The sequence below is a fragment of the Molossus molossus genome, unplaced genomic scaffold (genome assembly GCF_014108415.1).
Source record: "Molossus molossus isolate mMolMol1 unplaced genomic scaffold, mMolMol1.p scaffold_m16_p_24, whole genome shotgun sequence".
NCBI lineage: Eukaryota > Metazoa > Chordata > Mammalia > Chiroptera > Molossidae > Molossus > Molossus molossus.
The window spans coordinates 5,729,463-5,756,938 of record NW_023425360.1 but is presented as its reverse complement, the minus strand read 5'-3'; the positions used below and the strand labels follow the sequence as shown (position 1 = coordinate 5,756,938).

At 43.7% G+C, this 27,476-nt stretch overlaps 1 protein-coding gene across 1 annotated transcript in view; it reads left to right on the top strand.

Moving 5' to 3' along the window:
• The window catches only part of AGBL1 (ATP/GTP binding protein like 1), a 474,694-nt gene that overhangs the window by 308,853 nt on the left and 138,365 nt on the right, over positions 1-27,476 (top strand). The window contains exon 21 of the mRNA XM_036278149.1: positions 18,817-18,980. Coding sequence (XP_036134042.1) covers positions 18,817-18,980 — 164 coding nt within the window. The remainder of the gene's footprint in view (positions 1-18,816; positions 18,981-27,476) is intronic.

Sequence of the window (27,476 nt, the reverse complement as noted above, 5' to 3'; positions counted from 1 at the left end):
TGCGATGAGATGGTTCCTCGAGACATTGATGACCTTGCTTCCGATGACTGACAATGATGTTGTGGACCGCTTTATCAACACAGACAATAACCCTGACCCAACCTTTAGCCACACGTCCACAAGCAACAGCCGTGCAAAAACTGAATCTCAGGTGAAGATTGAGGAAATTGCAGGACACACAAAAGACGTCAAGAGTCGATGATACAAATATTGAATATGTTCCAAATCCAAGATGCAGGATGGGAACAGCGATCAAAGTAAAATAATTGCATCGCTGGTGACACACACATTGGATAGTTATTAAAATGTAAGTGGTGTGATGTCCTACAAATGGTGAGTACAAAGAAAAATTGATGCAGAGTGTCGATCTCTCCAAGACGAATGGACAAATGATTATTTTTTGTTGAAGCCAAGGCAACCCTGTGTGCCTGGTGTGTGGCGGTGCCTTAGCAGTAATGAGAACAGTCAACCTGGAGCATCAGTACAGCTCAGAACATGCTAAACTCCGTGGACTGGGAGGCCAGGTGCTTCTGGAGTAAATCAATGCTCTTCAGGGGAGTTTGGAATCACAACAAGCTGCTTTCACTGGGCCTCGCTGTGACGGGGACAATGCCATTCAGACGAGTTGTGTAGTGAGCGACCTAATGGCAGAGAAGCTGAGGCCCCTGCAGAGGGCGAGGTGGTGAGATGCGTGGTGGCTGCTGCGGAGCTGTTAGCACCAGACAGAGCAAACTGTCTCCGAGTGCTGGTCTGCCTCAGAGAACCACCTCAGATCAGGTTGCTGACTTAGCACAAGACACTGAAAAAGCACTGAAGGTTCTGCAGGAGATTTCCGGTTTTTCTCTCTGGCTTGTGACAAGACAACGAACATAACAAACACTGTCCAACTGGTCGTTTTCATTCCTGGGGTAACTGCAGAGTTTGACACGCGAGAGGAACTGTTGTCCCTGGGACCGTGCGTGGCCCTACAAGGGGTGAGGACTTGCTGGAGAGACTTGTTTTATCAATTAAAAAACTTGAGCTAACATTTGAAGTTAAGGGCCTTACTACCGATGGAGCTCCAGCCATGGTTGACTCGCAGAAAGGGATAATTGCATCTGTCAAGACATAACTGAATCGTCTCAGTCTTGACCCAAGTGACTGAATTAGATGCTACTGCATCCTACACCAGGAAAGTCTCTGTGCACAGTCGTGCGGCTCAGCAATGTGATGTCAACAGTAGTGTCATGCACACATTTTGTCAAAAGCAGAGGGTTTAACAGCTGCCAGTTTAAGGAGTTACTGAATGACCTTGACTCTGAGTGCGGTGATCTCGTTTATCACTGTGACGCAGGAACGTGCTCATGAGGTTTCACAAACTGCAGGATGAAGTCAAGCAGTTCATGGAGAGGAAGGCAAACCCTGTCGGGGAACTCAATGACAGCAAGCGGCTGTGTGATGTAGCGCTCATGGTGGACATCACCAAGTACCTCTCAGAGCTGAACGTCAAGCTGCAGGGCCTCAACCAGCTTCTCAGCTCCCTGCTTTCAAACGTGAAATCACTTGCAGCTAAATCGAGGCCGTGGAAAGTGCAACTCGAAAGGAGTAACACAGTGCATGTCCCCACTCTGGAAGGACAAAGGCCTCCTACGACACTTGAATATGCCGGTGAGTGTGCGAAACTCATTGAGGCATTTAATGAAGATTTAAGGACGTGAAAAGTAAACAAATGGGACTGAGCGTCTCCGCTACACCGTTCACTGTGGAGCCAGCTGATGTGCCTGATAACCTCCAACACGAAATCACCCAGCTGAACGCAATGATGAGCTGACCGCCAGGTACAGCCCCGCCCCCTGCTTGCGTTCTGTGAACGTTACCTAAGCGATGACGGCTTCCCCACTTTGAGGGGACAGGCACTGAAATATGCATCTGTGTTCGGAACGACTCACTGCTGCGAGCAGTTCTTTCCAAAACTGACCATCACAGGAGTCGACCGCGCTCCAGACTGACCACTGCAAACCTGGAAGAGCATTTGCGAGTAGCAGCATCATCAATACCAGCTCACGGCACAGCCTCGCCACAGAGAAGCAGTTCCAGCCACCACACTGGGGGTGAGTTAATTAAATGTTTGACCACAGACAGCAGGCTAATTTTTAAGTTGATAATTTTGTATGGCCCACGAATGACGTTATAAATATCCAAATGGCCCTTGGCAGAAAAAAGATTCCCCAACCCTGAGTTAAAACAGCCTGAGCCGGTTTGGCTCAGCGGTTAGAGTGTTGGCCTGCGGTCCTGAGAGACCGGGGTTCGGTTCCCGCTAAGGGCATGTACCTCAGTTGCAGTTTGTCCCTGGCTCTGGTCAGTCGTGCGGGTGGCGGCCACTCGACGTGTTTCTTTCACATCTATGTCTCTCTCTCTCTCTCTCTCTGTTTCTCTCTCTCCCTCCCACTCTACATGAACAAAAAATGGAAAAATGTCCTCGGGTGAGGATAAAAAAAAACAAAAAACAGCTGGAGCTGCACCCGGGAAATGGTGAGACCAATTTCTGGGTTGCTGGCAGTAAGGGTGGGGTAGATAGGGTGTTGGAAAGACAACTTCAATATTCACTGAAAAGTAGTACTTTAATAATTGAAAGCATCTACCTTTTAAAACATTTAGGCTTCCTGTATGTTTGGGGCATATTTTTCCTGTTTTTCTGTGTGTATTGATCTCTTGAAGTTTCGTTATGTCTTACTGAGCCATTTTATAATTTATATCTTTTCCAAGGTTATTGTTTATTTTGTCCTGATTTTAAAATACATTAGCCAACATTTTATATGACGATCTTACACTTTTAATCTGCGATGAACCCCTCTATTACCATGGTCTCGATGTTCCTTTTGAATAATAATAACAATAATAATAATATTGAGAATTTAATTTTGTATAGGTACTATGAAAGAAATTTTACATATATTATTTCTAATTGCTGTCTTTTTCTTTTCTTCTTTGTATTTATCTTCACCCGAGGACATGTTTTTTTGCATTTATCTTCAGATAGAGCGGGAGGAAGAGAGAGAGAGAAACATTGATGTGAGAGAGACACATCGAGTGGCTGCCGCCCACACGACCCCAACCGGGGTCGGGGACAAACTGCAACTGAGATCTGTGCCCTTAGCAGGAACCGAACCCGGGTCTCTCTGGTCTGCTCTAACCTCTGAGCCACACAGGCCAGGGTGCTCTCTTTTTCTTAATTAGATTTATAAGACGTTATAATTCTTGGGCTTTATTAATTTTTTGAGGAACTAATTCTTAGATTTACTCATGTCTCCTGTTTCACACATTTTTTAATAATTAATTTTTGCTGCATTTTATCATTTTCTCCTGTTCTTCTTGAGACTGCTTTTATATTCATGTTCTAAATTCTTGATAATTAAAAAAATATTATTTAATAAAAAAAAGTACTAAGAATCTGAATTTACATGTGCTTATATTTATTACATGAATTTGTAATCTCATTTAAGATAGTTTCTAAATAGTCTGCTATTATGCATTTATTCTTTGGCTCAATAGGCTCTTAATAGCAGCTTTTAATTTCTATGGTTAGGGCTTTTAAAGCAATTTTTGAAATTTCTGCTCTCACTGAATCTTGAACAAATAATGTAATATAATTATACAATGTCTAATTTGGGAAACTTATTGCTAGTTTGTGTCCCATAAACTCCGTTTAGTACTATAGCGTCCCTCACTACCAATGGCCTTGGTAATTGGACTTACCTGTGTTTCCAGGGTGGGGCTCTGGTCATTTTAATTAATCAAGGCAAGAGTTTCTTTATTATCATGATTTGATTAGGTGACCCATCCATAATCCAATCAATTCAAGGCTTCTGTGTGTTCCTTGCAGAAGCAATCACTAACCCCCGGAGGTCACTGCTACTCTTACTTCCAATAGCAGAGGTATGTTTTGTCTATTTTTGTAATGGGTCGTGTCTAATATCTGTCATTAAACACCGTATTTGTGAAATTTGTTCTTTTTTGTTTTATTTTTTTGGTAGAATGGTCTATAAAACCATTGGCCTGGTTGCTAACAACAGCAACAAAAAAATCAATGTCATGAGACACCAGAAAAGCAAACCAACAAAAAAACTGAAGGATGATTCTAGATTAAAGGATAATAAGAAGCTATGGCAACCAAATGGATGGAGAAATTGGAGTATCTGAATATGAACTGTGTATTAGTTATCAGTAGTATTTTATCATGCTAAATGTTTTGAGTCTTGTGCATAGAAAAATGTCTCCTTGTTCTTTTAAAAATATTTTATTTTGTTCTTAGGAGATGATGTATTTAGGAGTCAAATATTATAGGGTCTGGAAATTACTTTAAAGTAATGCAGTAAGAGTAACATACATACACACATGTTTGTGTGTATGTGTGCGCGCAGGTATGTGCAGAAAGATAGCAAGAAAATGTGGTAGCATGTTAAACATTGGCAAAGGATATATTGGCTTCCATTGTATACTTTTATCAACTTTTCTGTGGAGTTGAGTTTTTTAAAACTGGAAAATTGAAAATAATAAGCATGCATTGTGATTTAATTCTAACTTTTCAAATCTGAGCATCAGATAGTGTAATTGCATTCAGCATATAAGGAGACTGAGGCTGAGGAGAGTTTGGTAAATTCCCTCGAGTATGACAGCGTTATTGTCGTCCAGGTCCTCTGACCATCTCTTAGTCTCCTTCCCAAAAACCACAAGGATGCTGCTGATGGATAGTTCAGAAAGAGAAAAGCTACAAGACATTCTGGAATTGTACAGTAGGTAAAATAGTAATCAGCCAATCAGATACTCTAGTCTTAGAAATAATGTCAAGACGGGTCAAGTGTTTGGTCCAGGTTCACACAGTGGATAAGGGATGTCAGAGCCCGATTTCTTAGGTCCACATTATTCTCACTGTGCCACCAAAAACCTGTGTTCTTCCAGGGAGAATTCTGGATTCTAAAACATTAGGACAACAACGTTTAAAAAAAAAAAAAAGAAAGAAAGTAACCTCAAACCCTCAAAACTCAAAAATCTTCCACTGGGTTTTCAGATTTGTATGTTACTTCTGACTGCAGATGAGTCGGGCATTGTTTACTATTGGAGCTGAGAACGCGTTGTATAATCCTGAATACCCTTGCTTTCTCTTCCTGGCCCAGCTGGGAGTGCATCTTGGCATGTAGCAGAATCTCCGAATGTTTATGTGTCTGTTTATTTGTCTGTCGTGCATCAACAGTTTGCTGAGTCATTCACGTTTCCCTTTGACGGAGATACAATGTTGTCAGTAGGATACATATCAGGGCAGAAGGTGGTTATCATGGTGTCAGAAACATTCAGGGCAATTTCTTGTAAGTCTTCTGCAGAGAGCCCTGCTGGGGTGCCTGGTTGCAGTAAAAACTCCGGATAGAAGGCCTCCTTGTTCATTTCACTTTAGTGGCTATTATTAGGCTTCTTGGTAACAGGTATGTTGGAGCCCAGACAGTCCTCTGGAAGCTGAGAGTATTATCCAGGCTCATGTGTCCTCCTCTCATAGAAGAGATTTTGTTTCCAGTGTCCTTGTCCACGTCTTTCTGTTGACTTTTCCTTGACTCCCAGCCTTTCCTGAGAGAAGGAGTCTGTTCCCTTCCCACGCTCAGACTCTGGCCTGAGTTTCGGTTCGTCTTTTTAAGTTGTTGACAGCCCTTCTACCCCAGTCCATTGCCCCACGGAGGGGAGATGTCCTCCGTGGGATCCTGTGGGTGTTCCGGGGACAGCTCTGGACTTGGAAACGGGGGCTTGTGATCACACGTTTGCCTTCAGTCAGCGCTATGACCTTGAGCACATAGATCATTTTTAAATAATAAATAAGGGATGCTGAGAAAATGGAAAGATGATGCTTTGATGTGTACTTGGTAGGTGGTGGAAATCAGGTTTTACTTGTTTGTTCTTAAAATATAAAAGTACACTCTGAAGGGTATTTTTTTTTTTTAATCCTCACCCGAGGATATTTTTCCATTGATTTTTAGATAGAGTAGAAGGGAGGGAGAGGGGAGAGAGAGAGAAAAAAACATCAATGTGGAAGAGACATATTGATGAGTTTCCTCCTCTACGGCCCCAGGGGCTGGGGATTGAACCTACAACCCAGGTACATGCCCTTGATCAGGAATTGAAACTGTGACCCTCTAAACCAGCCAGAGCTGAAAAATGTATTTTAAACATCAACCATTACTTATCCAGAAGTAGGTGGATTTTTGTCATTTCATTTAAAACTTGTTTTTTCTTTATTGCTTTTAGAGAGAGAGGAAGGGAGAGGGAGAGAGATAGAAACATCGATGAGAGAGAACATCGATTGGCCCCCTCCTGCATGTCCCCCACTGGGGATCGGGCCCACAACCTGGGCATGTGCCCTGACCGGGAATCGAACCAGTGACCTCCTGGTGCAGGGTCGTCGCTCAACCACTGAGCCACACCAGCTGGGCACAGTAAGCTTTTTAATGAAGTAGAAATGTCAAGTAGTAAGGTCAACTAGAAGAAGAATCAACAAGCAGTGGATTTCATAAAATGTAGATTATTGATGATTTGGGCATGAGAAGTTTTGGTAGAATGATGGTGTGAAAGAATGAAGAGGAATGGACATTTTGTTACAAATGGGAGCAGAGAAATATGGCCATGGTTGTAGCAAAGAGTAACATCAGCACATTTTTAAAAATCTTAAGAGGCAGTAATGATATTATTTTTATATGCTGATAAGAATGATGTAGTAAAGAGTAAAACAACCTGATAATGGAGAAGAAAGAGGCAAGAATTGCGGGATGGATGTCCCTGAGTGGACATGCACCCACGGGGGTGCTAGCCTAAAAGAGGGTCACGCATAGTTTATTCATAGTAGCACAGGGAAGGCGGAATGTATGAAAATAGATTCCGGAAGATGGGTAGCAGGATCTTGAGCGTTTGGGGAGGCTCTCCTGGGATTGCTCTAATTTATCTGTGAAATTGGTAGAAAGAGCATCAACTGAGAATGAGGGAATTGTTCAAGGTTTCAGAATAAAGGTTAAAGGTGCAAAAAGGTTCCACGAGGGTCTGGGAGAATAAATGAGCCAGAGAAACATGCAATGAACGCCTGGCAGCATTCAGGGTTCACTAGAAATTTTTGGTTATGAATTTAAAGTAATAACAGTGTGCCTGGCTGGTGTGGCCACTCGTTGAGCATCGACCCATGCACCAAGAGGTCGCCGGTTCGATTCCCGGTCAGGGCACATGCCCAGGTTGTGGGCCTGATCCCCAATGACGGGGCATGCAGGAGGTGAAAATCTATGTTCTCTTTCATCGATGTTTCCATCTCTCTTCCTCTCGCTCTAAAAATCAATGAAGAAAAAATAAATAAATAAAATATACTATTTACATGTATTTTTATTTTATTTTATATATTTTATTTTATTTTTTTATTCTCACCGGAGGACATTTTTCCATATTTTGTTCAGATAGAGTGGGAGGGAGGGAGAGGGGGGGAGAGAGAGAGAGAGAGAGAGAGAGAGAGAGAAACATCGACGTGAAAGGGACACATCGAGTGGCTGCCACCCGCACGACCAACCAGGGCCGGGGACAAACTGCAACCGAGGTACGTGCCCTTAGCGGGAACCGAACCCGGGTCTCTCCGGACCGCAGGCGGGCGCTCTAACCGCTGAGCCAAACTGGCCAGGGCGAATTATCAGCTTTTTAAAAAAGGGACTCAGCCCTTTATAATATGCGATAAAGAGAGTAGGAAAAAAAGAGAGAGTTTAAGAAACTTCATCTATAAGCACCTTCTTGGACTGTGTTCTATCAGCACCTAAGTCCAGTTATCCTGAAAATCAGAATCTTGCTCCCATTTGATCAGAAACGATGGCACTCCATATGATAAGTTGCTACATTTTTTCAGAAATAAGTTTGTCTAGCCCTGGCCGGTTTGGCTCAGCGGTTAGAGCGCCCGCCTGCGGTCCGGAGAGACCCGGGTTCGGTTCCCGCTAAGGGCATGTACCTCGGTTGCAGTTTGTCCCCGGCCCTGGTTGGTCGTGTGGGTGGCAGCCACTCGATGTGTCCCTTTCACATCGATGTTTCTCTCTCTCTCTCTTCCTCTCTCTCCCTCCCACTCTGTTTGTACAAAAAATGGAAAAATGTCCTCAGGTGAGGATAAAATAATAATAATAATAATAATAATAATAATAAGTTTGTCTAAGGGATGGGGAAATGCACTGCAAAGCCCTTAACGCTTATACCGAAAATCCCAATGTTCGCATGTCATTGGGTGTTAAAATGACCACTGAGCTTCCCAGGTATATGAGCTGCCAAACCCTAAAAAGTGTTGCAGGAAAAAAAAAAAAATGTTTTTAAAGGCAATGTTTACCATTAAATAGCATGCCTTTTGACTGTTTAGCCAGATCCAGAATGCAAACCGAGACCAGTGTGGAAAGATGGGTGGTAAGGATAAGAAGTTGTGATTTCCCATTTCCCCTCCCCCGCCTTCAAACTGGAGGGGAAGCCTCGGGGGGACCCCCGGAATAGCCCGATGGAACCCCTGGAGTCTGGGAGCCATGGTGGATGGGAGTTGGGGTCCCACCCAGATCTGGGAGAGAAGCTGAATAATTTTGTTGATGATGGGTTGTAGGCATGGTTAGCTTGGAGTCATTTCCCTGGGCAAAGGCTAGATGCTGTTCCCCGTGACCCAGAGAACTGTGGCTTGTGTAACGGGAGACAGCAAAGGGGCATCTCAGGCTTCATGAACTCGAGCATGGACAGGGGTAAAGAAGTCCCGGCCGCAGTCCGGGGGAGGAAGGACTGCAGGACTGTGTTGCAATGTGCAGAGGTCTCTCTCCCATGTCATGAAAGTGAGAAGTAAGAGGACCCCTCGATAGTAAACTCCCAAGAATAGCCATTGTACATTCGCCCCCAGATGGGGCCCCGCACCAGAGGTAGCTGCACCGACCACATGAGACTGGGCCTCTCCTCCTCACGACCTCGTAGGGGGTCTAGCACCGAAGGCATCGGACATACCCTACATGAGTTAGACGAAAGTACCACCTCAGCCCTCCCTCTCCAAGTCCCAGTCTCATCCAAGTGGCCGGGCCGCTGCCAGCCTCCACTAAGAGACGCCCTGCCTTTGAACAGAGATTAAAGTGTCTATTTACATATCACAGGATATTTCCAGTCTGCGCGTGTATCACAGAGGAGCTCGGAGTCGTGAGGTCTGCCTGCGGGTTCGTTCCAGAGTAAGAGGAGAATGATGTTCGGTGGATAAGTGTGGGGAGAATGGTTGGGGATGTCACCCCAGAGCATGCAGGGTCAGTGAATGAGTTGTTGGCAAACGGGACAGGCGTACGCAGAACGCAAGCAGGGGTGTTCCTCAGGACAGAAGGACCCCGGGGTTGTTCAGTTAATCCCCTGCCTCACTCATTCCCAATCTCCTGCCCGCTTCTGCTCTCAAGACGGGTCACAGATGTGAAGGGTTCCAGATTCCTGGTCCTTTTTCTAGAATTTACCTTTTCTGCCTCATTGCTTCTAGCCCCAATCTCCCCTGAATGGTCAGGTAGCATTCCTGTGTTTATATGCAATGTAAGATTTGCTGTTAGTTGTGTCTTTTTAAAAAAAAAAAAAAAATTTTTTCTTTATTGATTTTAGAGAGAGCAGAAAGGAGAGAGAGAGAGACATTGATGAGAGAAAACATCGATTAGCCGCCTCCTGCATGTCCCCCACTGGGGATCGGGCCCACAACCTGGGCATGTGCCCTGACCGGGAATCGAACTGGCGACCTCTTGGTGCGTGGGTCAGTGCTCAACCACTGAGCCACACTGGCCGGGCCAACTTGTGTCTTTTTTTTTTTTTTTAATCCTCACCTGAGGACATTTTTGCATTTTTTGTTCAGACAGAGTGGGAGGGAGAGAGAGGAAGAGAGAGAGAGAGAAACATCGATGTGAAGGGACACATCGAGTGGCTGCCACCCGCACGACCAACCAGGGCCGGGGACAAACTGCAACCAAGGTACATGCCCTTAGCGGGAACTGAACCCGGGTCTCTCTGTACCGCAGGCCGACGCTCTAACTGCTGAGCCAAACCGGCCAGGGCCCAACTTGTGTCTTAATGGACATTATTTCAATGAGGCTGGAGGTGTGGGGGAAGAAGACTAGTCTGGTTGGAGAGAATTCCAGTAAAGAGTGAGACATCTGTCCTCGTTGGAAGTGCACAGAGTGTGGCAGCCCGTGCCCTTCTCGCTGGCTCTCCAGCTGCTCCCTCCGGAGCCTCCCACTCGGGCATCAAAGGCACGTGCGCTCCGACGGGGCTCCTCACTCACTGCATTTATTCTTAGTAGTATTCTGTGCGGGCGGGATTGAGGGACTTTCCGCACAGACGCAGACCCTGGGAAATCGGAAGCCACAGACATGCCGTTTGAGACAGCACTCGGCGGCACTTGGGTGCGTATGGTTTTAGCATGCTCCCTGTATTTGGTAAACAGCACCGGAGATGTTTAAACATAGGCCCAGATAGAGGATTCCACACAGAACATGGCAGCTCCCAGACCTAGAGACTGAGCAGGAGAGAAGACTGGGTGTGTCCCTGACGCTCTGCTGGGCGAACTTTCTGGTTTCTTGGTGAGAAAGGGAGAGGGAGATTTGGACAGGTAGGACTTATGGGGGTATCTAACCTATAAAAAAAGATGACCCCCCCCCAGCCCTGGCCAGTGTGGCTCAGTTGATAGAGCATCATCCTCTGGACTAGGAGGTTGCTGGTTCGATTCCCAGTCAGGTTGAGCTCGATCCCCAGCAGGGGGCGTACAGGAGGCAGCTGATCAATGTTTTGCTCTCACATCATTGTTTCTCTCTCTCCCCCTCTGCCTTTCTCTCTCAAAATCAATAAACTATTCCTAAAAAAGAAAAGAGAAGATGACCTCCGAAAGCTTTTATTAAACAAGTATGTGAAGTTTAAAGCGTGTGTATCGACACGAACCTTTGATTTCTGTCGGGAACATTGGTTGTATCCCTGGTTCTAGTAATACTTAGCTTCATGATCTTGACTTAGGCATTGCCAGGTTATGCGTCGGTAAAATGAAGAATTAAGCTTGCTGAGATCCCTCTCGGTGTTCAAAGTCTGGACGAAAATACAGTCTCTGATTCATGCCCATGGTCCTGAAAGACAGGGAAAGGAATCACAGAGGATTTGGCTGTCTGCCGTGTCATTCATGGCCCAAGTACAAATGAACCAATAAAAGACCCAGGGAAGGTCCAGCCAAGGAATAAAGGCCACATTTGAAAGCCAGCCCACACCTTCAGCCCTGCTGTTCCCGTGAATATGGGGCCTTTCTGCAGTTACTAAGGAAACGAGCGTCAGTAATGGATTAGGGAAGCTTAGGCTAGAAGGGTAGACACAGAGGAGCTTTGTACTGAGAAGCCCATCAGATGGAGTCTGGCAGAGACGCCAGTGTGCTTGGTGACCGGCCTGTCGTCAGCGTGAGAGCATCAGGGTCCATTTGATGGAGTCGATAAGTGGGGGGAGCCTAGAAGCCCAGTCCCCCCTCTCTCTCTGCCACCGATGAAAAGCTCACAGGTGCACATGGCTGGGTTGGCTTAGATGAACACCCCTGCTGGGTTCAAAGTGGAGGAAATACAAACTGGATTCAGTTTGCAGCCTCTCCAAGTGTGTTTAAAACTCTAAAACCCACTGTCTCTAAGCTCATGCGGGCTCTTTGTAAAGAGTCTGAGACTGTTTTCTCGGGGCAATACCAAAGGAATAGATTTCCTGTTGCTAGATCTTTATTAGACCTTGAGAAGTAGGGTGCTTATCTCAAGAGGATAACAGACACTGGCCCAGTGACCAGAAGAAATTAAGAGGACACTGGAGGGTGCCAGGTAGTTCGTGCGAAGGAGGAAGCAGATCCTCAAGAAGCTACATAGGTCTAACCAGCTTTTTACCTGGTCTTTTGTTGTTTTTCAATATTTAAGGTAAAATCTTTCCTTTTAATTTAATTTAACTAGCAATTTATAAAAAAATAAATTTGAAATTTAATGTTACGTAGGAATTTAAAAATCACATTCTATATACAATAGCATATTAATTCAGATATACTACTCTTTCCAGGCTTACATGCATTGCTTAAGTAAATATGAGTGGCAAAAAGCAATTACTTATTTTTCATGATTAAACATAAAATAAGGAACCTAGCCAGTGCGGCTCAGTGGATTGAGCATCGTCCCATGAACTGAGAGGTCTCTGTTTGATTCCCGGTCAGGGCACATGCCAGGTTGTGGGCTTGATCCCCAGTAGGGGGCGTGCAGGAGGCTGCTGATTGAGGTTTCTCTCTCTACCTCTCTCTCCTTTCCTCTCTCTAAAAACATAAAATAAAATAAAAAATAAAATGAAATAAGGAAAACAAATTTAAAGGATGTACCCTCACTATGTATTAACAGTTAACATTTTAGTGCATATAAACCATTCACATGTTTAAGTAAAATTGGGATCACAGTGGATATACTACACCTTAGTCAACTAACTGCGCTTTGACATGATGTCATGAATCTTTTCCCTTGCTGGTGCCTGTGGAGATTATTAATATTGATATTAATAATTCATTATATCAATATTCCTTGATGTGAATATAATCGAGTTGATTTGACTAGTAATATACTACTGTGCAGTTAGGATTTTCTCTGTTATTCATCTTATGATTACTTATCTTAAGACTAGTTTCTAAAATTTGAATTAACTCCAAGCATTTAAACATCTAATTTAATTTATTTTTTAATCCTCACCCAAGGATATATTTCCATTGCTTTTTAGATAGAGTGGGCGAGAGAGAGAAAGAGAGAACCATCGATGTGAGAGAGAACCATCGATGTGAGAGAGAACCATCGATGTGAGAGAGACACATTGATTGGTTGCCTCTCGCACGACCCCAGCAAGAGCTGGGGATCGAACCTGCAACTGAGGTGCATGCCCTTGACCAGGAATCAAACCCGAGACTCTCTCATTTGCAGGCCGATGCTCTAACCATTGAGCAAACCGGCCAGGGCCGCTTAAACATTTTAAAGACTTTTGAACTACATTAGGCAGTTGTCCTTTGGAAATACTTCCGTAATATGTACTTGCACTTATAACAACTGTGATGTGTCTGTTTCTAGTCACTCATGAGCAGACCCTTATAGTTTGGGGAGTGAGGGTGCAAATGAATTGAGAAGCAAATGATGCTGCTTCAGTGTTACATTAATTTGCATTTTATAGCAAATGGAGTTATTTTCCCTTTATTGCAATTAAATTTGTCTCCACTTTTTAGTTTAGTTCGCGATATTTCAGGCTATTTAGATAGATTTACATTTTATTTATGCCATCACTAACATTTTTCTTTATGGTTTCTTCTTGGAGGGTCATTGCCTTGATGGGCCTTCTTCTGGCTTGGAGGTGATAAAATGACTGTATATTTTATTATTTCTCTTATCATTCCTTTTGAGAAAAAACAAAACAAAACACACATTTAATCCTCTAACCAAAATGGAGTAATTTTGTTATTTATGGATAGATTTTTTCCCCCCTGAAACAGTAGTCAATATTTGGTTGCTGTTTGATTTCCATCACAGTCTGTTTCCTGGGGACCCAAAAGGCACGTGTATTCTATGCAAAGCTTTATAGATCCCGTGGTATTTGTTGCTTTCTGTCTTCTTCCCTTCATCTGTCTGCCACAGTTTGTAGAAGTACCATAACACCTGATTACTGTAAGTGTGTAAGATCTGTCTGTCTGTAAGAGAAGACCCCTTTATCATTTCTTACTCTTTATTCTGAGACCATTCCTGGCTATTTTATTTTTCTTTACTGATTTTAGAGGGGAAGGGAGAGGGAGAGAGAGATATAAACATCGATGAGAGAGAACATCAATTGGCTGCCTCCTGCATGCCCCCCACTGGGGATCGGGCCCACAGCCTGGGCATGTGCCCTGACTGGGAATTGAACTGGCGACTTCTTGGTGCATGGGTCGATGCTCAGCCACTGAGCCACACTGGCCGGGCTATAACTGGATATTTTTGCCATGTAGTCTTCTAAAGTGGAATTAGTTTGCCAAGTCTGAAATTACCCCTAGGTGTTTTGGTTTCCTCGGCTCTTATAGACTAACGTGGGGAGAACAGATATTGATGGTATGGAGCCTTGTTTTCTCAGAATTTAGCCTATTCACTTGTTTAAATTTTCCTTGTTATCTCTTGGTAAACTCCTGGGGTTCATCATGAAGCCTTCGGGGTATTTATTATTAATTCCATTCCTGGATACTTTATAACTATGTTGCTCTTGTGAATGGGATTTTTATTATACTTAATATTTTATTTTGCTGGTTTATAGGAAGAAAATTGATTTTTTGGATATTTAATTTGTAACCTGTCTACTTACTGCGTTCTTGCCTTATATCCAATAGATTTTCTGTTTCACTCTATTCCTTTGGTTTTAGTACATAATCAGTCTTCAAATAATGATAATGTGAGTTTTCCTAATATTTGTGACACATTTTTCTTGTCTTATTGAATTGTTTGAAATGTGTCAAATAATGATAAATGACGTAGTAAGAGTAGGCTATAGTTTGGGCCACAGTTTTAAGAAAGACTGTGTGTATATCAAGTGTGATTTTGGATATTGGTTTCATATACGTATCTGCTATTATTAGTGATAGTCATAAACATTTGGCTGACGTGATCATAAAAACTTAGATAATGTGCAATCGGCCAAGTACTAATCTAAATTATATATAATATATATTATAAACTCAATGATCTCAGCAGTTCCATGAGATAGGTAATATTATTATATTTTTTTATTATTCCCATTGTACAGATGGGGAAATGGAGGTGATGGTAAGTCAAGTAATTTTCTGCCAAGACAAGGCAGCAGGTGGCAGCCCAGGGGTTGAGACCACAGCAGTCTGGTCAGGTATAGGAAGCCTTCTGGTCAGTTCATACACCACGACTTGTGTCAGACATGGCCACATCAGCCAGACACTCCTGGCTTGTCCTCCTCTGCCTCTTGATATCTTTATGTATTAAACACATACGTCAGTAGATTTCCCAGTGACATCACCTCCCTGCCATTCTTGGAAAAATACTCTCAAGATCATACTGTCTAATTGTTTCGATATATTCCTGTTTCTGAACATAAATAATTTGGTTTTTATTTGAGATATATAGATATAGATATAGATATAGATATAGATATAGATATAGATATAGATATAGATATAGATATAGATATATAGATATAGATATAGATATAGATATATGAATGAGGTTGCTGGCTGCCTTATGTGCTGTAATGATTAGTTGTTGGTGTTTTTTTTTTTTGCATTAGGGTTATGCTAATAGTCCCCCCCCCCATTATTTTATTGAGTTATAATGGACATACAACATTATATTAGTTTCAGGTATACGATGTAATGATTCAGTGGAGGTATAGATGTATAGATTGCGAAGTGATCGCCACAATAAGTCTAGTTAACATCCATCACCCCAGAGTTACACAGTTTTTATTCTTGTGATGAGAACTTTGAAGATCTCTCTTAGCAACATTCCCATATATGATACAGTATTATTAACTCCGGTTGCCATGGTGTGCATTAGATCCCCAGGACTTACTTATTTTATAACTGGAAGTGTGTACCTTTTGACACATTTTACCCACCACCCACCCTCGCCTCCGGTAACCACCAATCTGTTCTCTATATGTATGAATTTGTATCTTTTTCTAGATGCCGCATATAATGCTCAGTAAAGTGGTTTCATAATTTGTCTTTATCTGATGTATTTCACTTAGTATAATGCCCTCAGGGTCCATCCACCTCGTTGCAAATGGCAGGGTTTCTTTTTTATGACTAAATATTATTTATATATACACATATATATACATATATATATACACACACACACACACGTATATTTTATTTATTTATTTTTATTCTTCACCAGAGGACATTTTCCCACTTATTATCAGATAGAGTGGAAGGGAGGGAGGAAAGTAGAGAGAGAGACATCGACATGATAGAGCACATTGACGGGTTGCTTCCCACGTGACCCAACCAGGGCTGGGGACGAACCACAACTGAGGTCCGTGCCCTTGACCAGAATCAAACCTGGGACTCATTGGTCCACGGGCTGACGCTCTAACCGCTGAGCCACACCGGCCAGGGCTACACACACACATCTATAAATAATACACATACCACATTTTCTTTATTTCTTCATCTGCTGATGGATACTCAGGCTGTTCCTATGTCTTGGCTGTTACAGATACCAGAGTTATGCTGACATTTGCAAAGCAAGTATGAAGCTCCCTGTATCTACGTGGGTGTGCATCCGGTGTGTCCTCCTTCTGAGACTCTCACACAGTAACGACTTGCTGAGACACACTCTTTTCTCCTCGGTCTGTGCTTGTTGCTTCCCTGTCTCTGGTCTTGAACCATGTGCGCTGGATCCTTAGCTCTGTTTCCTTTGTCTCCTCTCCTGGGAGGTGGGTGACCGAGGAGGGTGGGACCTTCACCTCCTTTCTCTCAACCAGCCAGTGATTCAGGAAGGATGAAAAGCAGCCAGGAACGCAGGGTGGAGGGAAGGAGGCAGACCAGGAGCTGCTGCATTTGCAGCAAGACTGAGATTTTTCTGTCTCTTTAAAAAGGGATCTTTTCCGTTGACTTAAGTCAACTCTCTTGTGAAACATCGGTTTCCCCTCCCACCGCCGTTGTTTACAGAGGAACAGACTTCCCGTCACTGCAGTGACGTCTCCTTCCTTACGGAAAACAGGTGTGAAAAGGGGCCCAAATGGGGTTTTCAAAGCGCTGAAAGGAACCTGGAAACTGGCCCCTCTTCCGATGTCCTTCTGCTTAGACGTTGTTCTGCGAGGCTTGACGATTTTCCAGCTTGGATCTTTGTTTTGCCTTGTGACTGCCATGGCCAGTCTTTTAGAATTGTGACTGTTGGCCCTGGCTGGTTTGGCTCAGTGGTTAGAGCGTCTGCCCACGGACCAGAGAGTCCCGGGTTCGGATCCCGCTAAGGGCATGCACCTCCGTTACAGTTTGTCCCTGGCCCCGTTGGGGTTGTGTGGGTGGCAACCACTCGATGTGTCTCACATTGATGTTTCTCTCTCTCTCTTCTTCCCTCTCTCCCTCCTGTTCTATCTGAAGATAAATGCAAAGATGTTCTCGGGTGAGGATTAAAATTAAATTAAATTAAAATTTAAAAATAAAATAAAAAAATAAGTAAAATAAATAAATAAAATAAAATAATAAAAGAAAAAATTAAGAAAGTGAAATGAAATGAATAAAAAAGTAAAATAAATAAATAAAATTAAAAAATAAAAGAAAATGAAATGAACAAAAAGTAAAATAAATAAATAAAATACCAAAAGAAAAAAATAAAAGAAAATGAAATGAAATGAATACAAAAGTAAAATAAATAAATAAAATAAAATAATAGAAGAAAATGAAATGAAATAATAAAATTTTGACTGCCCTCATCCTCTCTTATACATCACTATTATTTGGATGGGAAATTCCATTTAAAGAATAATATTCAACTATTGAGTCTCACTTAAATGTGCTTTAGAAGCACGAAGACCACAACTGCACTGAGTTCTGTCCTAAGGAACATGTTGAGCCGGAAGAAGAAAAGAGAAATGAGCTCATTGTAATACTATGAGGACTTTGCAATATTCCTTAGAACTACACTCCTCAGTCTCCGGAGGGAAGAATTAGCATCCCTCTTTACAGACGGGAAGTCAAAGCTCTCAGAGTTCATCAAGTCCAGGGTTCCACGGTCGGAAAGAGGGATGTCAACATCCAAACCCAGGTCCTTTCGAATTTCAGGAGGCGTACGGTGTCTACCTTACCCAGTAGAGTCCCATCTCGTCTGAGTAGACACCGTGTTGAGCGGTTAGGTCAGAATCCACTTACTCGTCTCTTACTGTGAGGCAGTGGACAACATATACGTTCTGTGGGTCTAAATGCCCTTCTCTGTGGGATGGAGAAAGTAACAATACCCACCTCCCAGGGCTTGGCCAGGCATCACTGAGGGAATGCATGTCAGGAACTCAGAACAGTATCTCTGAACAGGGCACAGAGTCAATGCTCAGCAAAGTGGTTTATTCATTGGGATTATCTGTTACTTCATAGCATAGAACTGCTTTGCCTTCATGCATTATTGCAGTACAACTACATAGATGGTTCTAGCTAAATAGCTTTTTATTTCTTAAGTTTCAGTTGTTCTATTTTAATCCTTACCCGAGGATATTTTTCCATTTAAATTCAGGTAGAGTATGAGGGAGAGAGAGAAACATTGATTTCACATCCACTGGGTGCCTCCTGCAGGACCCCGACCAGGGCCAGGGACTGTATGGCAACTGGAGCACATGCCCTTGACTGGAATCAAACCCAAGACTCTTTGGTCTGTGGTACGATGCTCTAACCACTGAACCGGCCGGGGCTTAAGTTTCAGTGTTTATATGTGAAGGATCCGCCCTCATTTTCCTCCATGGGTGGATAGCTGTGTGGGGGAAAGAGGGTATTTCCCAGGAAGGTTGTTTTCAGACGTTGGATTCAGCAGTGAACTCTGCTGCTTGGGCTGAAGTGGGGAGATGGGTTTTACATCTGCACGCACCCTTCTGCCTTCGGGGTCTTCTGGGAAGCCCCAGATGTCTAGGCATTGACGCCTGAGTGCTGTCCGCCCACCACGCACCAAGCACAAGCACGTGGACTGAGAAACTTCGTTCCCAGCGTCGGTGACAGCTGTGTCCCGGAGACTCCCTCCCCTTCTCAGGCTGTCTGCACTCAGCGGTCACTGATGACGCTTTGTCTCCCTGCAGGGCCTGCAGTTTGGTACCCGTGAGCTGGAGGAGATGGGGGCCATGTTCTGCCTGGGTCTCCTCATCCTGGAACTCAAATCCGTCAGCTGCAGCCGGCAGCTCCTGACCCGTGCAGCCACCCTACTGAACGCGGAGGATGAGCCTCTGGACCACCACCTCCGGAGGTAGGATGCGCCCGCCCGGGGCGCGAGAGGGGCGTGAGTGAGCCTTTGTGTCTCCCTGGGAGGATATCTCAGAAAGCAGACTCAGGTGGACCTCGGGGGTCTTAGCCAGAGACAAAAGCTGGAGGAGCCTCCAGATAAAGGTAAGGGCACCATCCTTTCACAGAGCCAGACCCCGGCCATCCTGACTTCCTGCGGAAAACGAGGAGCTGGGTCTGTGTGCACCTCGATGCAAATGGGAAGCTGTCTGTATTTATGAGCACGTGTTATTGATGCATGTCCCTGTGGCAAGGAAGACATAGGTTGGCGTCGCCCATGCCCAAGGCTTCTGGTCGCCGGTTTGCCGGTGATGTGTTTCCTATACGTACAGAGATCATTTGGAGACATTACTAAGCCAAAGACGGAAAGAGAGAGGAAGGGGGTCAGTGTGATTGCCAGGATCTAGGCACTTGGGGACAAGAAAGGTGTGAGCCTTCCTGTTCGTACATAGCACGGAAAGCTGATGAGAACTGTTGCTGGAGAGGCTGTGGCAGGGAGGGCTGGATCTCTGAGCCCTGCAGAGATCATTAACGGGGCGGGAGGGGGAGAACCATTATCCAAATGAGCCCTCTGATGCTCTTGCCTGGAGACAGATACTTTAGTCTTGGCCAGAACAGATCCAGGGGCCAAGAAGGGATGATATAAAAGCCCTGTGAGGAAAGAACGGATCGGGAAGACTCAGCGAAGCGAGGGCTAAGCCGTTGACCACGGTCTGCGCGAGCAGGTGGGCAGAGTCGTTGAGCTGTTGGGGGAGAACGGAGCCCCTGATCAACGAGGGGGAAATCTTGGCAGGTCCTTCAGTCCAAAGGCAGAGAGAAAGCGGTGGATCCTGAGGGCCAGCTTCTCTCATTCGTGTTCCTCCTGCCCCCCTTGGGGTGCTTTCCCAGTAAGACTTCTCACAGAATCGCTGCTCAAGCCTAGAATGGTGTAGCAGCTTCAGTGAGTCCTGCTTTCTCTGGGGGCGCTGGTCTCTACGGGACTTAATTACCCAAGTGCAGTCATGAACTTGCTCCGTCACACTGTGTATAGCTCACAGACCCTGGGGATTTGAGTACACGAAGACCTTCCTCCCTGGAGCTGCTGCGCCCATTTCTTCTGTTTTGACACAACCACTCCCTCGCCTGCCCCTCCAGTACCCTGTGCCCGAGGGCTTGGGCGTGTTTGGCTTCCTCCTGTGTTTCAGCCTCTCCCTCGGACCCTGGGAACTTCCGCCCGCCAGGATCTGTATTTCACCTCGTCTTCTTGGCCTTTGCTAAGCCATCCTGGGTGCAAGCGTCTAAATTTTCTCTCTCTCTTCCCCTGTCCCCCCCCCTCCACGGCTGCTCATTGAGAGGAAAGACAGAACGGCCCTGGCATTGCTTACTTTTCCAGAATTGATGGTGCTTGTCCTTTTGATCCAATGCAGTGAGGATTAGTTGCCTGCAAACCGGAACGAGGAGAAATCTATCAAAGAAGTGCCTTTTCTAATTCGGGGCTAAGGAATTCGGTGTCAGGTTCCAAACACCAAGGCTGCTGTGTGGGTTCTGGTAAAACGTAGCATTACCTGCTGCTCATGCCGCCCCACGCGGCTGACTGTTACAGGTTCGGTTGGAACCAGACCGGGGATACTGAGGCTCGGGGCCCTCCAGGTCCTCTTAGGCTGGGGCAGCTTCTGAGGGGCGGGATACCCACACTTAGGCTGTGATTAATTTGTGTGTTGGGATAGATCTGAATTAAACCTGAGAGGCAGCCTTCGACACTGTGTATTTCACCCAAACACTTGCATCATCCTGTCTCTTCCTATTCATTAAGGCATTTGACCAAAACAGACTGTTTCCTGCCCACGGGACCTGAAAACCACGTGGACGAGAGGGAAATCACCCCGAACATGTTTTGACCCAGAAAATATTTTAACCACTAAGTACACGGGGTGAGGCAAACGTGGGTTAACCGTTGTATGTGCAACAGAGTTTATCCGTGCGTTATCATCTATGAATTATCGTATTATTTTCCATACGAATGACTGTACACCTACTTTTTGCCCCGCCACCCTCCAGTCTATCATTCAGGGGTGGCGGAGGGGAACGTAATGAAGTGAAATCTGTTGGTTCGAAGCCAGCAACAGGCTGTGTGAGTACCTTTGAGTGGTTTTTGAATAGGGCTAAATCCGGGGAGCAAATCCTGGGAATAGTGAGGGATAGTATTGTTAGGATAATACGAAGGGTGTAACTGATGTTTGTCAACAAACCCTGCCAATGCTTAAAAGACAGACCGAATTCCCTCTCACCTCTTCCTTGGGAGTGTTGTATCATTCTGTAGCAGAGTTAAATACTTCAGAAAGACTCTTTAGTTGCACAGAAGAAAGACAGCCTCTTACCTACAAATCTGCCTTGAAGGAATGGGAGGCCCTGATGAGTTGAGTCTCTCGGGCTCCGCAGACAGTGTTAACCCCCGGAGTGGTCTGCTGGGAAGACCAAGTGTGGCTGGACTCTTTGGATAACATGTTTTTGACTGTAAGTTGAATGCCTCACTTACCATAAAAACAATTAGAGTGTGGTCAGCATCCACAGAGCAACCCGGGGATTTCTCATGAGCCGCAGAAAGCAGAGCTAGGGGATGTTTGCCCAGGGGCTGGAGCTTAGCAGGAGGCTCGCACACACTTCATTCTGGTTTTTCTCTGCAGTTCTCTCCTTCCCAGTGGCTTGGTGAAGAAACGTTCTTCAGATCCATGAAGGTGCCTTTGATGTTCTTTCCTTTCCTCTCTTGTTCTCTTCCTCCCTCTCAGTCTTCTCCCTGGACAGAATTGTGTGTGCGCTGCAGGGACTCTAAGCTGTTTCTGCAGGAGGCTCTGGTTATCCACTGTGACAGGTGTTTTGCAAAGTCATTTAACCGTTTTGCTGAGTCAGCCTCTGCTCATCTCAATGTGTACCCCTTCATTGCCTCTTGGTCTTCTCAGCTGAGCTCCCCCATCTCCGTGTGTCCCTCCCTTGAGAACAAGAGAAACCTCAGAGTTTCTAGGTGTCTCTTTGCAGTAGCTCAATATTTTGCTTATTCTCCCAAATTTTCATCTCAAATTAACCAGGGCTTTCCTTAGCATCAGGATAAGTTAATTTAGTCATCTCTTTCGTTTGGCTACACACACACACACACACACACACACACACACACACACACAATCTTTCATAGACTTTAGGAAACATAATTATTATTATTATTTTGTGTGTGTGTGTGGTATGTGCCCCTAGTGGGAACTGAACCCGGGACTCTCTGGTCTGCAGGCTGACGCTCAACCGCTGAGCCAAACTGGCTGGGACCATAATTATATTTTTAATAATTAAAAAAGATACACATTTTTTATTTTTTAAAAATATGGTTTTGCCCCGGCTGATGTGGCTCCATTGTCTGGGCATCATGCTGGGCACCAACAGGTTGAGTCCCAGTCAGGGTGCTTGCCTGGGTTCTGGGCTTGATCACCAGTAGGGGGTGTGCAGGAGGCAGCCAAGTGCTATTCGCTCTCACATGGATGTTTCTCTCTCCCTCTCCCTTCTTCTCTCTAAAAAACAAAAAAACATAGTTTTATCTTCCTGGATGAGAAAATGTAACATGAGAAAAAAGATTCACCCCCTGTCCCTGTCTTTAACCACCCATAATCCTCACCACCCACCGAGAACCATTGTCAACATTTTGGCGAAATTAGAGTATTTTTTTGACCGATGAATAAATAGACGTTATAATCCCTTTAACCACAATTATGGGAGTTCTTCGTAAATTCTTTATAAACGCTTCCTCGCCCCCCTCTTAATAGACTGTGTTTTTTACAGCAATTTTAGGTTCACAGAAAAATTGTGAAGAAGGTACAGAGGTTTCCCATATGCACCCCATTGAATTAGCAGTAGTTGCAGAAAGGCATATTTGAATATTTTGGGTCTGATTCTTATGCTAATTCTCTACAATAACTGAATAAAAGGAATGAAAAACCATAGTTAGTGTGTCTATGAGGAAAGAGATTTAATAATGTCATACCGCTATCTGTGAGTTGGTTTACTTTTCTCTGGACAGGAATTTGACAACGTGTAAGAATGTCCATAAAAACCTCTCACTTCATCCTGTGCGTCCAGCTTGAATATCCTTCAAGAAAATAAACTTAGCAGAAAACAATATTTAACATGTAGATATTTATAGCAACGAGGCATGTGTCCCCAAATAGATTTAAACAACCCAAATCCAGAGCAGTAATAAAAAGAGCATTGTTGATTAATATTTTAGAATACGATGAAACCCTAAAAAGAAAGAGTATTTTAATGTACATATAAGATAATAATAGAAACATTCATTAGGACTTCACCATGAGCCAGATGCTGTGCTAAGGGTTTTGTGAATATTATCTCACTTAATCATATAAATAATTCTGCTAAATAGATGCTATTTTTAGCCTCGCCTTTTACAAACAAGGAACTGAAGTTTTATGGAGGGCAAGACTTTTGACATCATAATTCTTTTATTAATTAATTTAGTTTTGTTACAGCTGGTTCTTTTCCCCATTGACACCCTCCTCCCGACCCCCTACCCTCCCCAGAGTATTATGCTAAGTGAAATAAGCCAATCAGAGAAAGACAAACATCGTAATTCTTGTAAGAGACTGCTGGCTTTTGAGTCCAGTAGTCTCAACCCCAAGACTCAAGTTCTTATCTTTTATAATATTCAGCCTTTCAATTAATAAATGCACAAAATCAGAATAATTCATGGGAAACACACGCTGACAGTGACTTTAGCAATATGCACTCATATGGATAGAGGTGGGGCCATTAAATGTATGATCTAAAACTAATCTTACTCATTTCTTTCTTTGTACAGTTCCTTAAAGTACGTGTTGGGTGAATATATGTCTGAGTGCGTTTGTGTGTAAGTTTTGAAATATGGATAGCTTGGGCTCCTTTTGGCCTGGAAATATCCCTTGATTGTTTTAGTACTGTTCAGGGAAAATCAATGCACAGTGTCGTAGCTGGACTGCATGTCACCGTAGGTTGAATGCATCCCAAGCCATGGAGATAAGAATTCAAGAGAGAAAGATGAAACTCATTGCATGCAGACCCAGAGGAGTTCATGTGTATTTTCTTCAAATTGCATTTGCTGTTTGCAAAATGTTACCACCTAATAACAACCTTGAAAGTTAACCTACAAGAATTTCTGTTTCACAAGTGATTCCATGGGAGCCCAGGGAGTCTAAGTGACTTGCTAGGTGGAGCTAAGTGATTTACCCATTGCCAGCCAACACTGGGGATCTTTTACCTCTGTCTCAGGCTCAACCACATCAACGGCTGATCTCTTGCCAGTGAATCTATGAATACCGAGAGCAGAATAGGTGGTCAGCCCCTGGAAGAGGACTTCTGTCAGGAAACACTCTTCCTTCTCTCTAGCTCCACTGCAGCCTTGTGCAGCCTGGGTGTGTGTTTCAGCCTGTTGCAGCCCGTGATCCCACTTCTAGGAATATACCCTAAGAAGCCTGAAACACCAATCAGAAAGCATATATGTACCCCCATGTTCATAGCAGCACTATTTACAATCGCTAAGATCTGGAAACAGCCCAAGTGTCCATCAGTAGACGAATGGATAAAAAAGCTGTGGTACATATACACAATGGAGTACTATGCAGCTATAAGAAAGAAAGATCTCTTGTCCTTTGAGATGACATGGAGGAAAGTATTATCCTAAGTGAAACAAGCCAAGTAGGAAAAGAGAAATACCACATGATCTCACTTATTTATGGAATATAATGAACATAATAGTCTGAGGAATAGGGTAGACCCAGAAACATGGAAGTAGGGTACAGACTGACAACCCTTAGAAGAGGGGGTGGTGGGAGAAGGAAAGAGATAAACCACAGAACTTACATGCATGTACGCATAACCAATGGACATGGACAACAAAGCCGGGGACGGGGCAGGAAGCGATGGGGAGGAGGGTGTCAATGGGGTAGAAAAGGAGAAACATCTGTAACAAAAATAAAATTATAAATAAACAAACAAACAAACAAATTGCACCTGATCTCATCATCCCCCCAATATCCTTGAATCCCATTGTAATCCATCCCTCACCTAGACAACCACTAATTTGCTTTCTTTCCCTAGATATTAGATATTTGTCTCTATTTTTAGACTTTTATATAAATGGAATCTTATAGAATGTGCTCTTTTTTTTTTGATTCAGCATATGGTTTTGAGAGTTGTCTGTGATGTGATCTGATTTGATCTTATTTTTGTGTGCGGCCAGTAGCCAGTAGCTCAAAGAAACCTCGAAGACGTTGTTGACTTGTTCTTCGAGCAGAACTTCTGTTTCCCGAGCAGCCTTCAGGAACCAGGCCTCGGGTCCATGGTTTTCAGTAGTTACTCCTTCTGCCTGGTGTACATTTCCTGGGATTGCAGCCGGCTCCCCCTTGACATTCAAGTCTCCGCTTCAGTGTCACAATCTCAGCTTCAATTTCACCAGTTCAGCAAGATTGTTATGACCACCTTGTCCAAAGTAGCATTCCTAGTCACTCCAACTCTGACACTTTCAGTTTAGTATCATCTGTCTCTCCCGGCTAGAAAGTACAATCAGTGAGAGAAGGAACTTTATCTGTCTTGCTTAGAGCTGTATTCCTAGCACCGAGAACAATGCCTGATGCATGGGAGGTAAGCAATAAATAAATGAACAAATACATCTTTGCCATGCCTTTCATCTTCTGTTCAGGGGAACATGTGGAGACCCAGGAGCTGAATAATAGTATAATTCAATGCAATTGTTATCAGTTGAAGGGATATATTTGAAGTGTGTTGATTAATGGCTCGTTTTCAACCTGAGGGGGGATTTATATTAGGGCTTTACCTTAAGTCCTGTCCTGCTCCACAGTTTTTATACCTTCAGAAAATAAAGCATTTGGTGTAACTAAGATTTTTTTTTTTCTGTATGATGTGACACCATCATATATAATGATAACTGATATTCTAAAATATATTTACAAATTGAAATAGTGGGTGGCACTAAAAAATGAAACTCGATAAGGATACATTCTGTTCCAAGAGCCCCCAACCAAGGACACACCCCCTTGGAAGAGTGCACAGGTGTTTATGTAGAAGTTGTAACTGAGAGTGAATTAATAGCGCTTGATGTGCTGAATCTTCCAATGACAGCTCAGTGACTTTGGCAGAAGTATAAAATCCAAAGCTAGACAGGGAAAGGTCTCCTTCTTCTTGGCTCTTGTCAACACCAAAGCTAGAGCATTATGGTTCATTCCAAAGTTGTTTAAAAATGGGTTCAGTCAATTGCACACAGAATGGTGAGAAGAAGAATCTAAAGAGTATGGCCTATAATGAATGGTAGAAGGAACAGGCAATGTTTATTCTGGTAGCCGACTTCAAATAGTCCCTAAATGAAAGGAAATGTAGGCTAGTTCTCATTTGACTTGAAGTAGGGGTCAGAGATTCTCAAAGATAGAATGAGCTCATACTGACTTCAGGCACAGATAGCATCTGGAAAAGGTTTTATAGGACAGACGTAAGAATGTGAATTGTTGCCTGGCTGGTGTGGCTCAGTGGTTGAGCATTGACCCTGCACCGAGGGGTTGCCAATTCGATTCCCGGTCAGGGCACATGCCCAGGTTGTGGGCCCGATCCCCAGTGGGGAGGATGCAGGAGGCGGCAAGTTGATGTTCTCCCTCATCGATGTTTCTGTCTTTCTCTCTCTCTCCATCTTCCTTTCTCTCTATAAAGTAAATAAAGAAAAATTTTTTTAAAAAAATGTGGATTGTTACTTGGATGAGTGTGTTTAGAATCCATGCCAACACTGAGATACAAATTAAAATGTGTCATAATATTAATAAGGAAAATCATTCATTTCATTTAATTAGGGTGGGAGTGAGTCCATTCACCTTTTCAAAAAGATGAAACCCTGAATTCTTTCCTAAATCCTTTAGTGATAATGTGTAACCCATGGAAGGCATGGGTTAGTTTGAAGAGTAGTTGCTTAGCAAGGATTTGGGATTTGTTTGAAATTCTATCTTGTACCATTAGTAGGGTGTACAGAGTCTTTAGTTTATAGAGGGCTGTGTCCCCACAAAAAAATCATTCTTTGAGATTCCTCAATTTCCATTCAGCTGGGTGGTTTTGTGTGGATGCTGCTGAGAGGGTGCTGTCCAGGGGCCTGGGTGCTGAATTGTTGGCTCGTGTAGGGAAGTTTTCTCAGCAACCTTATTAGTACAATGTAACTGCTGGCGATAAGCTAAGCTTGCCCAATTTATTTCCTTAGGCATTCTGTTTTTCGAAGTTACCCAGGGAAAATAATGTAATAGTGTTGCGTCTTTCTTTTTTATAGACATTTATTTCAAATGGCAAGAAGTACATGGCATCGTAATCTATACTCAGTTGCAGCCTGGATGCTTTTTTTTTTTTTTTTCTAGACAGTTTTCTTTATTAACCAGAAGTGGAGACAAAGGAAGAATAGAGA